Source organism: Trichosurus vulpecula, chromosome 4 (assembly GCF_011100635.1).
Source record: "Trichosurus vulpecula isolate mTriVul1 chromosome 4, mTriVul1.pri, whole genome shotgun sequence".
Lineage (NCBI taxonomy): Eukaryota > Metazoa > Chordata > Mammalia > Diprotodontia > Phalangeridae > Trichosurus > Trichosurus vulpecula.
Window position 1 is genome coordinate 84,079,524 of NC_050576.1, and position 14,349 is coordinate 84,093,872.

Here is a 14,349-nt window from a genome sequence, read left to right on the forward strand (position 1 = left end):
GGTGTCTCTCTATTTTCCTTTGGCTGAAGAAAGCAACTCTGATAATTCTTTTATTTTCTTCCCCAAGAACATCTGTGAGCCATTCTTTCAATTAACTGAAACTTCTGTTTTTTTCTTAGTTTCATTTGTAACAATAAGGTCAATTTTTATATGTTTCAGTTTTACTACTAATAATATGTCAATGCATATGTGTCAATGACAGATCTCACACTTAGGGTACCAAGATTGAAATTTATGTCAAAAGATTATTTTAAAAATCTGTTTTTTTGGCGCGCGGCTCGGGGCGGGGCCTGGGCGGGGGCTGAGGCCGCGAGCGGAGGGCGGAGGGCGCGGCGGCGGCGGCGGCGGCAGGGACGGGCCGGAGGGACGGAGCCGGGGCCCTCGGGGCGGCGCCGCCATGTCCGACAGCGAGAAGCTCAACCTGGACTCCATCACTGGGCGGCTGCTGGAAGTGCAGGGCTCCCGACCCGGCAAGAACGTGCAGCTGACGGAGAACGAGATTCGCGGCCTGTGCCTCAAGTCCCGGGAGATCTTCCTGAGCCAGCCCATCCTCCTGGAGCTCGAGGCGCCCCTCAAGATCTGCGGCGACATCCACGGCCAGTACTATGACCTGCTCAGGTTGTTTGAGTATGGGGGCTTTCCCCCCGAGAGCAACTACCTCTTCTGGGGGACTATGTGGACTGGGGCAAGCAGTCTCTGGAGACCATCTGCTTGCTGCTGGCCTACAAGATCAAGTACCCAGAGAACTTTTTCCTTCTCCGAGGGAACCACGAGTGCGCCAGCATCAACCGCATCTATGGCTTCTACGACGAGTGCAAGAGACGCTACAACATAAAGCTGTGGAAAACCTTCACAGACTGTTTCAACTGCCTGCCCATCGCAGCCATTGTGGATGAGAAGATTTTTTGCTGTCATGGAGGATTGTCCCCAGACCTGCAGTCCATGGAGCAGATCCGGCGCATCATGAGGCCCACAGACGTGCCAGACCAAGGGCTGCTGTGTGACCTCCTGTGGTCAGACCCTGACAAAGACGCGCAGGGCTGGGGGGAGAATGACCGAGGCGTGTCCTTTACTTTTGGAGCTGAGGTGGTGGCCAAGTTCCTTCACAAGCATGACCTGGACCTCATATGCCGAGCACACCAGGTGGTAGAAGACGGTTATGAGTTCTTTGCCAAGGGGCAGCTGGTGACCCTCTTCTCTGCCCCCAACTACTGTGGCGAGTTTGACAGTGCAGGTGCCATGATGAGTGTGGATGAAACCCTTATGTGCTCTTTCCAGATCCTTAAACCAGCCGACAAGAACAAAGGCAAATACGGGCAGTTCAGTGGCCTGAATCCTGGCGGCCGCCCCATCACCCCACCCCGCAACTCCGCCAAGGCCAAGAAGTAGCCGTCATGGGCATGACTGATTGTACAGAAATCCTGGCTCCTCTTGGGGTCTCGGACACCCAAGGGGGCCTCTAGTTGCAGGGAGCACCAAACCTTGGTGTAATTTTCTTTTATAAAACAAAGTCAAATAGAGTCTAATTCCCTCTAGCCCTGACCTGTTCTCCCCCCATCCCCCCCACCCGGGGAGCTGGGGAGGGAAGAGGGAGGCCACTTGGAGCAGGGAAGAAAGCTTGAGTCCCATCTGGGCTCAGCTGCTCTGCCTCCCGGGCCAGAAGGTTGTGGGGACATCAGGCTCTGTGCCCTCATGTGGTCTTTTTTGAATAAATGTCAAAGCTGGAAAAAAAAATCTGTTTTTTCTCTGCCCTATGTTCCCCTTTCCACTGTTTCTCCTACATAATTGTACTTGAATCATAGATGATTAGAAACAAAATGGGATAATACATAAGTACTATAAAAATTCTAGTTGTTATTGTTATGATGATGGTGCCAATGCTAATGTGGATGATTTGTTTGTTTGTTTCATTGTTTACCATGAAAAGAACAATCACCAGATATCCAACTTACTGGCAATGACTTTATACTGAGGAGTCGTTTTCCTTTAGCAGAAAAGTGTTTTGCAGAGATTATCATTAAAACCTTTACAACTTTATATAAGGCTAATTGCCTTCCACTAATAGCCTTTGTTTTCAACTCTGTTTTTTTGAAAGAAAAAAAAGAGAAAGCCTTTATAGGCTTTATTCATTATTTCTTATTTTTTACCTAATTGTCTGTTAACTTCCCTCTAAAAAAATCTAGTAAATGTCAAGCATGATTTCACAAGCAGAAATCATGTTTTCTTTTTCACCGTAGCTATGTGTTTTTCTTTTATGTATAAACTATTGTTACAATTTCATTTTACCATCCCATCCAGGAAAGACTGGTGGTAGGTAGACCCTCCAGTCTTCTCCCATGTCTTCTTTCCTCATCCCCCTCCCTTGGCTATATGAGTCATCCAATAACATTTTAGGCTCCTTTTCACATGCTCCAGATTACCCCTTTCCTATTGCCCTTGGCTAGTCTAGCCCACAGCCCCTCTTGTCTGGGATATTTCATTGCTTTGAAGGCTGGCCAAGACGGGAACCATTAATTTTGTTTCTTTTTGTAAGACAGATGAAGAACAATTAGGCCTTGCCATTTGATCTGCCCTTACAGCCTAAGGACATCCAGGTCCTATGATCTATATTGTCTCTAATTTCTAGAGACCATTGGCACTGTTATTTGACCCGTTGGAATAACATTAAATAAACCTGAGATTTGTTATCTAGTCTGTACCTTACCACCTACATAGCAGTGATTTTTTTTTCTATTCCTTGTTTTTACTATTGAAAACAAGGACTATTTCACTTTTTCTGTTTCTATTCATAGGACTTAACACAGTGTTTGGCAGAAATTAAGTACTTAATGTTTTTTTCCATCCCTTCATTCATTCATTCCATGTCACAATGAGTTATCAGATTGGGAATTTAAGGTACTCAAAAAACCCAGAAAGTAGATGTAATAACAATGTTACTTGCAGCTACTGTGGAGATGTAAGGCGATAACACCAGCAAACAGGAGGGTTGCTAGCACAGGTTCTTTGATCTGGTTTTCTAAAGGAAAGCAACTTTTAAGGGGTTAACAATCTCAGTTTAATTAAACATACATATATTATTCACTTAGTTCAGGGGAAAAAGTCAGCACCCTGAAGTTTCAGAGCAAATACAAACAGAAATTACAAACAGAGAACATAACATAAATTGACAGGCTTCTAACTGTCTGACCATAGCAATACATACATAGTTATGAGAGAGAGAGAGAAGCACGAACGTCTGGGTTTTCAAAGGCGGGGGCCTCCTTAAAGGCTATCTAGAGTCTCATCTGGACAAATCACATGAACGTTCTTGTAAGGAGTCAGACACAAAGCAACGTGCTAACCTCAGAATATATATAGTGTTTCCAACCAATAACTCTTATTTCAATCAAAGACCCTTGATTCAAACAAAGGCAAAACTCAATCAAAAGCACTTGATTGCTTTAGTGCTGAGAAGCACTCCAAAAAGAAAAAAAAAACAACAAAGAGTCCCATTTTGCTTGCCATTAGAGTAGAAAAACCACGAGTGGAACTATTTAATAAAGTCTTTAAATATACATAAAAATTCGTATCTATTTCCTGCAAATCTTTTTTTTATTTATTTCCTGCAAATCTTACAAGAATGACAAATTTAAATATGCTACTATATAAATACTTTTACTGATAGCTTTTAGAAACTGAATAGATATTTCATGTAGTTCTTGAAAGAGCTGATAGCTTGATAATTTCATTTATACTTTATTTTTGCTTTATTCATTTGTACCTCTACCTCTCTTTGTGATTTTTAATTTCCCTTCCTTCAAGAGAGAGTTAGCAGTTATATGCTGTTTTCAGATAAAATAGTACACTTTTGTCCATGAACTTATTGTTTGTTAATATATAGCTACCTAGTAAGAAAATGATGCAAGGTTTATATGCATGCTTCAATGGAAGTAGCTCTGTATTTGGAGTCTAGGTAACAATCCATGTGACAACTGACATTTACTGCCTTTGTGACATTGGGAAAGGCATTTAACCTCCCTAGATTTGTCTCTTATCATCTTTAAAAAGGAAGTCTTTAAGTAGATGACCTATGAAATCTCTCCCCTTCACAATCCAGAATACTTCTTCCAAATAAAAAATAGTGAGTTTCATATCATAGCATTTCTTGAATTTTATAGGACAACGTAAATTTTTGTAAACGTTTTTGTAATCTTTTACACAAGGGCTTTTTAAAACCTTAAATGCTGTTGTATTGTGAGTTATTCTCAAAAAAGAACTTAGCACACTGCCTGGCACATGTTGTTATTCAATGATTTCAGCGTTGTCTGACTCTTCATGGTCCCATTTTGGGGGTTTTCTTGGCAAATATACTGGAGTTGTTTGCCATTTCATTCTCCAAGCTCATTGTATACATGAAAAAATCAAGACAAACAAGGTTAAGTACCTTGCCCAGGGTCACACAGTTAATAATTATCTGAGGCCAGGTCTGAACTCAGGACCTGAGTATTCCTGACTCCAGGGCCTGCAATCTATCCATTGTACTGCCTCCCCACCCTGCCTGACTGACACTATTAAATGAAATTATTCTACTATTCTCATTCCTTCAATAGAAATAATAATTACTTGCATTCTTATTGGACTTGGAGGTTTATAGAGCATGTTTACTCTCCCCTTAAGGCATTGTACTATTTGGACAGATTGAAAAATAGGCTACATCTTTTAAAATCTCAGAATGATTGGTAAAGAGACAATTTTTTTCCAAAAAAAATGTTTGTGCCACTGTTGTGTATATTTATTATCCCATTTATGAAGTATGAATCTAAGTATGAAGAAAAAAATCATACATTAAATATTTGCACAGGAAACAGAACCAAATGTTTGGCTGGACAACTTGAGAGAAAAATTCAACTAAACAACAACACAAAGTGTTTTCATGGCAAACAATGGCTTAAGAAGTAATAGACACTAGTGAAAAGATCTCTGGATTTGCAGTTATTTTCAGATTTCTGCTCCTGTTTTCTACTTTACCAAAGGAAAGATAGTTAATCTGTAAGCCTCAGGTTTCTCATCTGTAAAATGGGGATTACAATTGCCTTAATTTTACCTCAAAGATTTCTTGACAGGAAAATGTTTTGCAGTCATAATAAGGAAGATCCAGCATGACAATAATGAGTAAATTTTACACTATTAGGTGATTTAATTCTCACTAATATATGTGTTATTTTTCTCTATTGATGGAAATTTGAACATGATCCATCCATTTTATCCTTTGTATAAAAGATTGATTTTCATTTATATCTTTTTTCCCACTTAACACTAGTTTATTTTTTTCCAATTACATGTAAAGATAGTTTTCAACACTCACTTTTATAGAATTTGGAGTTCCAAATTATTTCCCCCTCTCTCTTCTTCCCCTTCCCCAAGATGGCAAGCAATCTGAAACAGGCTATACATGTACAATCATATTAAATATATTTCCACATTAATCATGTTGTGAAAGAAGAATTGGAACAAAAAAAAACATGAGAAAGAAAAAAAAAACAAAATCAACTAAAAAGAGAAAATCATATGCTTCATTTTGCATGTAGAATCAATAGTTCTTTCTTTGTATGAGGTTAGCATTTTCCATCATGAGTCTTTTGGAATTGTCTTAGATCATTGTATTGCTGAGAAAACTAAGTCTATCAAAGTTGATCATCACACAATGCTGCTGTTATTGTGTACAGTGTTCTTCTGGTTCTGCTCACTTCACTCAGCATCAGTTCATGTAAGTCTTTCCAGGTTTTTTCCTGAAATCTGCCTGCTCATCCTTTCTTACAGCACAATAGTATTCCATTACATTCACATAACACAACTTGTTCCAACTTGTTCAGCCATTCCCCAAGTAATGGGAATGCCTTCAATTTCCAATTCATGGTCACCACAGAAAGAGCTTCTATAAATATTTTTGTACATATGAGTCCTTTTCAATTTTTTTATGATATCTTTGGAATACATAAATAGTAGTGGTATTGCTGGATCAAAGCATGTGCACAGTTTTGTAGCCATTTGGGCATAGTTCATAATTGCTCTCCAGAATGGTTGGATCAGTTAACAACTCCATCAACAATGAATTAGTGTTCTAATTTTCTCATATCTCTAATATTTGTCATTTTCCTTTTTTTCCATATTAGCCAATCTAATATTTATGAAGTAGTACCTCAGAGTTTTAATTTTCATTTCTCTAATCAATATTTATTTAGGGCATTTTTTCATATAACTATAGACAGCTTTAATTTCTTGATCTGAAAACTACCTGTTCACATCTTTTGATCATTTATCAATTTGGAAATAAATTGTATTCTTATAATTTGACTCAGTTATCTGTATATTCTAAAAAAGAAGGCTTTACCAGGAACACTGACAATAAAACATCTTTCCCAGCTTTCTGCTTTCCTTCTAATCATGGTTTCATTGTTTGTGTTCATACAAAATCTTTTTAATTTAAATGTAATCAAAAATTATCCCTTTTGCATTTCATAATGTTCTCTATCTGAGCATGATACATCTTTCTTGAGCATAGAGGAACTCATCTTAAAGAAAACCAATCTGTGAGACATTTACTTTTACATTATTTTTAAATAATCATCTACTCTTTTACTAAGAGTTACCAAGTCTATTTTGCATAAAGTATTCTTGTACAATGTTAAACATACTTACTAACTACTTTTCTCAGGAGATAGCAAGTTTAATCTGAAGTGGGAGGGAGAAGAATTATAAAAAAGAAAGAAAAAAACAAAGTGTAGGTTTAATTGAATTAAAGTCAATAAACATGGATCTACTCTCTCCTATGTATCTGCAAAAACAGTCCTTGTCCTCAAAGAGTTCACAATCTAGTGAATGAGAAAGTGTGAAAATAAATATATAAAAACATTATAAATGCATACAGGTAGATGTAACAACAATGCTATTTGCTACTACTGTGTCTGTATAAGAACAGGAACACCAGCACACAAGAGGGCTGCTAACACAGTTTCTTTGATCTGCTTTGCTAAGGAAAGCACCTTTAAGGGGTTAACAATCTTACTTCAATTAAGCATACCTATATCATTCACTTATTTTAGGGGAAAAAGTCAGCACCCTGAACTTCAGAGCAAACACAAGCAGAAATTACAAACAGAAATTAGGAGCAGAGAGAATAACAGAAACCAACAGACAGGCTTCTATCTGTCTGACCAAATTACAATACATTTTTACCAGAGAGAGAAGCACCAACATCTTGGTTTTCAAAGCTGGAGGCTCTTAACAGCTACCCAGAGTCTGATCTGACCAAACCACAGGACCACTCTTCCAATGTGTGTACTCCCAAAGCAAAACCTCTCCTCCTGTAGTTCTGAGAGTTCTAGCTTAACAGTTACCCTCAGAGTATATATACCCTTTTTCAGGGCCCAAGGGCTTCACACCTCTCAAGGCCTTCACACCTCTCATGACCTAATTAGCTAAAGGTTGTGGGCCTTCCTACCAACAAAGGCAAGACTCAATCAAAGGCATTTGATTGCCTTAGTGCTGAGATGCACTCCAAAAGAAAAAAAAAACAGTAAAAACTCACACTTTCTTTCTCTTACAATAGATTGGTAAATGATAGATATGTATTTTATTATAAATACATATATGTGCATACATGTAGATATATAACTATAGCTAATTATATTGATAGAAATATATTGATATATCTATATCTAGACAAATATCTTTCTATCTCTATCTCTGTTTCTGTATATATCTTTGTTACTTCCTCTCTCTCTATCTGTGTGTGTGTGTGTGTGTGTGTGTGTGTGTGTGTCCACTGCCCCTCTCATCAAACATCCACCAACAAAACCAAAAATTGGAATAGTTGGAATTGATTTTATGTGAAAATGAGCATTTGGACATCTAAATGATTTTCAGATTGATTTTACCTTTTTCAATTTGAAATTTGTTTGGCTGTAGACTAAGGAGATAGCCATATATCTCATTGGGGTATAAGAGAAGATTTAATAAAAGAAAAATATTTCTCATTACGTACAGTCATACAACATTTCAAGTGGGAAGGGACTATGGAAATGAAAGCATACAATTCTCATTTTATGAAGGAGATTTTTTTTAAGAGTTAAAAAAAAGAAATCTAAAGGGAATTTAGCATACACTAACCCATACTCATTGCATTGTCTGCTAATTGGTATCAGGAACTATTTTTCCTTTCTTTGTACCCCAGTGTTTCACAAAATCCTAATAGATAGACACAATAAATATTTAGTCACTGACTTAAAAGGTAATTTATATATATAATATATATATACATGCACACAAACATACACACACACATATATATAGAGAGCCAAATTGACTTTCTTTCATATTACATGTTACAATAATTAAGTTATCAGTATGTATTACATTTCTGCCATTTCTTCTCTTATATAGGCTAAATATCTCCACTTCTTTCCAAAGACCTTGAACTTAGCATGATGCCTGATACATAGCAGGTACTTAATAGATGCTTATTCCCCTCATCTATTTATAGTACAGTTTCAAATTTCCTGATGGCTTGGGATGTCCTTATGTAAACATTATTGATCTGACATATGTCTCTTTTAAGATGTGTTAGCAATACAGTATGATTCAAACTCTATTTTTGCCAGGACAGAGTATAGATATGGTTCTTTCCCTACTAATTCATCAAATGTATTAAATTCCTATACTGTACCATAATAAAAAAAGAAAACAGCTTGCATTTATATAGAAATATGTGCCAGACCCAGTGCTAAACACTTTTCAATTACCTCATTTGATCCTCACAACAACCCTGGGAGGTAGATGCTATTATTAACCCATTTTATAGACGAGGAAACTTAGATAAACAGAAATATGTGACTTGCTCAGATACTAGGGCAAGTGTCTATCTCAGGATTTGAAATCAGGTCATCCAGACTCCACATCTAGCACTCTATTACTGCTCCCAGTTATTATGATAGCCTAAATCTCTATCCATCTATCCATCTAGCTAGCTAGCTAGCTAGCAAAGTTGTATACTTCTATTGACCAAAAAAAAGAATATATTTCTATTGTGGCTTCAGATTGTAACTTATCTGACTAGTGACGATTAATTGGTAAAAATATTAAAAATAATTAATGAGGAAATACTGAAAAAATAAGAATTGAACAGCTTTAACAAGGTGCTCCAATAAACTGAAGAATTCTTATTCTCTTTAAAGATTAACTGTGAATTATATTGACTTTTCCTATATCTGAATAAGACATTTGAAAGTATCTCTTTTTACATAAATTAGAATGTGATCTCCTTGATGACAGACTATCTTTTACCTTTGAATTCTCAGCATTCAATACAATGCTTTGCATATATTTGGTACTTAATAAATGTTTAATGACTTCCTTCCTTCCTGACTAGACATCTCATAACCCTTCATTGGCTGAGATTAGAACTATCAAGTATTTGGCCACAGATTTCCTACTCTGCTTAACCTATACTACCTTTAAGGAAACCAGTTATTCAAATAAGGATTGCATATGATTAGTGATATTCAAATGCTGCATTTGATTTCTTTTAGGCCTCAGACAAACAAAATTAAAAATCATTTCAGAATATACACTGAAAACATGCAAATGAAAGCTAGATTTGCTTCATACACCAGAAATGTGTGCAACTCCTCCTTATGAATTATGCATGGAGATAGCTAATCACAGCCATTATCGTTTATGAAGCTCTGTAAATAGCATCATCATACATTGATGGTAAGGGAACAAAAATAGCAGAGTACTGAATTTGGATTCCATGAGTTTTCTTGTTGCACCTAAATTCTTTTTTAAATAATTGTTTTCTAAGTTTATACTTTAAGGGGGAAAAAAAACCTGCTTTAGGAAAACCACTATTTCTAAACAGATATAAAGCTTGCTGTTCTATCAATATTTCTATTGCTCTCAAATGTAATTGGACAGGTAAATTTTGCCCTCTCTAATGTGGCACCAAATTATCCAAAATAAAAAAAATAAAGGCAGCTATTCATTTTTTTTCCTAGAGACTAGATGGATACTCTATAATTCTGCATAATTCCAGGTTGGAAGAGGGAAAAAAATGTAACACTTCAGCAGTTTGACATAAAATGTTTTTGGAAACCATGCCAATATTTCCTTTGGAAGATGTTTAACATTGCTATGCTCTCAGGCTTATCTATTCTAGAAAATAAGATAATTTAAAAATATAAATATTGCAAAAAAATATAAAAATAAATAACTGACCATTCCACTTTAAGTTTTGTCTTCATTAGCTACTCTACCTACAGGTTTCTGAATGTTAATTAATTGAATCCAATCCTGGAGTCTTAAGGAGCTAAGATAGTTCAGAAACCTCATTGGGACTAGCCTAGCACAATTACAGTAAAATGGAAGAAAATGCTTACATATATGCCTTGACTTTTACCTTGCTTTATAAACACCCATACCAAAGACATGGGGATATTTTTCCTATTTCACAGAGAAATAGTAGTTTGTTAAAGAGGAGGGAGGAGGAAGTGCTGGATTTTGAGCAAGAAGACCTGGTTTGAATCTTAATGCGTGGAAAAAATATTTAATTCCTCTACATTTCATATTTTTCACTTGTAAAATAAGGGTGGGGTGGTGAACAAGATGGGTCTAAGATATCTTCTGGTTCTAAATCTATAAGTCTATGAGCCCATGATGGTTTATATATAATAGATTGTGTTATAAGATTTTTTTTCACATAGTGCATATGGAAAAGATAGTCATACAACCTTAGAAAGGAAGGAACCTCAAAGACCATCTAGCCCCTCTGGTATTTATATAGAAAAGTTATTTACAATGATTTATGCAAGTGATCTTCAAGCCTCCTTTTGAAAACATCTAATGATCAGAAACTCCACTATCTTCTGAGACAGCACATAAATATTGTACGGTTCTAATAATTGGGAATTTTTGATAACTGTTTATATGCAATCCTTATATCAAACCTAAATTTCATTCTCAGAAAGATCCCTTCTACTATATTGTTTTTACTTCTATTCTCATGAATAAAGAGAAAAAAATCATACAAATAAACTAATAATTCTTCTTTCACATTATTGCCCTTCAAATAATTGAGAATTCTCATCATTTATTCTCCCTTTTTATTCCAAATGTTCCCTGAATTTATCCTTTGGATTTTTTTTTGGTGTCCATTCCTTTCAATAACTTTGTTAGTTGTATTTTGCCTAAATCTTTCCTAAAATGTGGCACCTAGAATTGGACATTATACTCCCAATGTCTATTTTCTGACCAAAACAGAGTAGTGGAAAACAAGGAAGTTCACTTTAGAAACTAGATTGCTCTGAATGCAGCCTAAGACACTATTCAGGTTTTTTATTGTTGTTTGTTTTTACTTTTTTTTCCCCATCACAGACTGTTGACCCAGATTGAACTGGAATTCCACCCTCCCCTCCACCCACCAAGTAGCTTACAATTTTTACCTCTAGGAAGGCAATAGAAAGCGACATTATAGTTGTCAGTAGGCTGGAACATATTTCAAACAGGAAATTATGAAGGATAATTAGAGTGAGAATCATTTTAAAATAAAAATATTAGAAAAAGAATAAGAAGATTGGCTATGCATTTGTGAGGGGGAAAATGCTTATTCTGGCCTAGCCAATCTCTTGACTAGCAGCTGGTAGATACAAATGTGCTTAATTGAATAATTAAAAATTCAACTGAGCTGGACAAAATTATAACAAAATTCATCTGGAAAAACCAGAGGTGTAGAATACCTAGGGTATCAATGAAAAGACATGCTAGAGAAGGTGGCCTAGCCATACCAGATATTAAACTGTATTATAGAGCAGCAGTCATCAAAACTACCTGGTACTGGCTAAGAAACAGGGGTGTGGATCAGTGGAACAGGATAGCTACACAAGATGGAGAAGTCAACAACTATAGCAATCTACTCTTTGATAAACCCAAAGAGGACAGCTTCTGGGCTAATAATTCACTATTTCACAAAAACTGTTGGGAAAATTGGAAAATGGTAGGACAGAAACTGGGCATAAACCAATATCTTACACCATATACCAAAATAAAGTCAAAATGGGTTCATGATTTAGGAGTAAAGGCTGATACTCTAAGTAATTTGGGAGAGCAAGGAATAGTTTACTTATCAGATTTATGGAAAAGAAAAGAATTCATGACCCAACAAGAGATAGAGAGCATTACAAAATGCAAAATGGATAATTTTGATTATGTTAAATTGAAAGGTTTTTGTACAAAAAAAGCCAATGCAACAAAAATTAGGAGGGAAGCAGAAAATTGGGAGAAAATCTTTACAACTAGTATCTCTGATAAAGGCCTCATTTCTAAAATATACAGGGAACTGAGCCAAATATATAGGAATAAAAGCCATTCCCCAATTGAGAAATGGTCAAAGGATATGAACAGGCAGTTTTCAGAGGAAGAAATTAAAGCTATCTACAGGCTATGAAAAAATGCCCTAAATCACTACTGCTTAGAGAAATGCAAATCAAAACAACTCTTAGATACCACATCTCTCCTGTCAGATTGTCTAAAATAACAAAACAGGAAAATGATAAATGCTGGAAAGGATGTGGGAAAATTGGAACATTGTTACATTGCTGGTGGAGTTGTGAGCTGATCCAGCCATTTTGGAGAGCAGTTTGAAACTATGCCCAAAGGGCTATAAAAATGTTCATACCCTTTGACCCAGCAATACCACTTCTAGAGTTGTATCCCAAAGAAATCACACAAGCGGGAAAAGGACCCATACGCACAAGGATATTTATAGCAGCTCTTTTTGTGGTAGCTAAGAATTGGAAATCAAAGGGATACCCATCAACTGGGGAATGGCTGAACAAGCTGTGGTATATGAAGGTAATGGAATACTATTGTGCCATAAGAAATGGGGATGATACGGACTTCATAACAACCTGGAAAAACCTACACAACATAATGCTGAATGAGCAGAGCAGAGCCAGGAGAACACTGTACACAACCACAGATATATGGATTACATGACGACCAACCCTGACAGACTTCACTCCTCTCAGTAACACAAGGTGCAGGCACAACACCAAAGGACTCACGATGGAGAATGCTATCTACATCCAGAGAAAGAACTATGAAGTTTGAATGCAGATTGAGGCACACTTCATGCTCACTTTTTTCTATTCTCTTTCGTTTTTGTTTTTGGGTTGTTTTTTTTTTTTGGTTCTGTTTCTTCTTTCTCATTATTCATTCCATTGGTCATAATTCTTCTCCACAACATTACTAGTGTATAAATTAATTCAAGCGAAGTCATTCGTGGTAGTTATATGAGATTCCATACCGTCTTGGGGAGGGAGGGGGGATGGAGGGGAGAAAATCTGGAACTCAAAATTATGTAGAACTGTCTGTTGTAAACTAAAAATAAAAATAAATTAAAAAAAATTCAACTGACTAAGGACATAACTATTGCTCTACAACCTAAGCTATTGGTGGCATATAGTTCTTCGATAGAAATTTATGGTGAAAAAGAGTTTGCTTTTTAAACATTCCTATATATGTGTCTTTATGGGTTCTCACTCCAGACATCAAGAATTTTCGCTCATTTTATAAAACTCAGAAATGATAACATTAACTGGTTTGACCATAGCCACAAAGATAATAAATGTCAGAGACAATTTTAAATTCTGTGTCTTCCTGATTCAGTTAAGGCACACTTCCTAATAAGCTATGATGCATCTCTCATATGCAACTACTTGAGGTAACTTGATTGTATGTTTCAAAGAATTTCAAAGATTAGTAGCCTTGTGACAGTTCTATTTACTAGAATTTTCTTTGCCCTTATTCACATTTATGTACAATAATCTGTTCTCATCTGCTATTCTTTCTTCCTTCATAAGGTAATACACATAAAATTTGTAAGGTTTTATTATTTATGTATAACCAACACATTGAATGCATATTATAGTTCACCACCAAACATTTTGTAGTTGTTGTTCAGATATTTCAGTCATGACTGACTTTTCATCACCTCATTTTAGGGTTTGCTTGGCAAAAATACTGAGGTAGTTTGCCATTTAATTCTCCAGTTCATTTTAGAGTTGAGGAAACTAAGGCAAACACAGTTAAATGACTTGCCCACAGTGGCAAATGTCTGAGGCCAGATTTGAACTTTGGAAGAAAAGTCATCCTGCCTTCAGACTGGACACTCTATCCATCAGATCACCTGGCTGTCCCAAAACTAAACACATCTTTATTTAAATTCAAAAAAAATAAATCTGGAAACCACCTAATAGGAGCCTATGATATTAAAGGATTATAAGTCACATGTTTAATTACCAAGAGTCTCAGCAT

General features: G+C 36.2%; 1 protein-coding gene across 1 annotated transcript; it reads left to right on the plus strand.

Moving 5' to 3' along the window:
• Positions 1-341: 341 nt before the first annotated feature.
• On the plus strand, positions 342-1,596 carry LOC118847782 (serine/threonine-protein phosphatase PP1-alpha catalytic subunit-like). The gene is given in 2 exon segments (XM_036756403.1): positions 342-662; positions 665-1,596. Coding segments are annotated over 2 exon segments (990 nt in total). The 5' UTR covers positions 342-397; the 3' UTR covers positions 1,390-1,596.
• Positions 1,597-14,349: the final 12,753 nt, after the last annotated feature.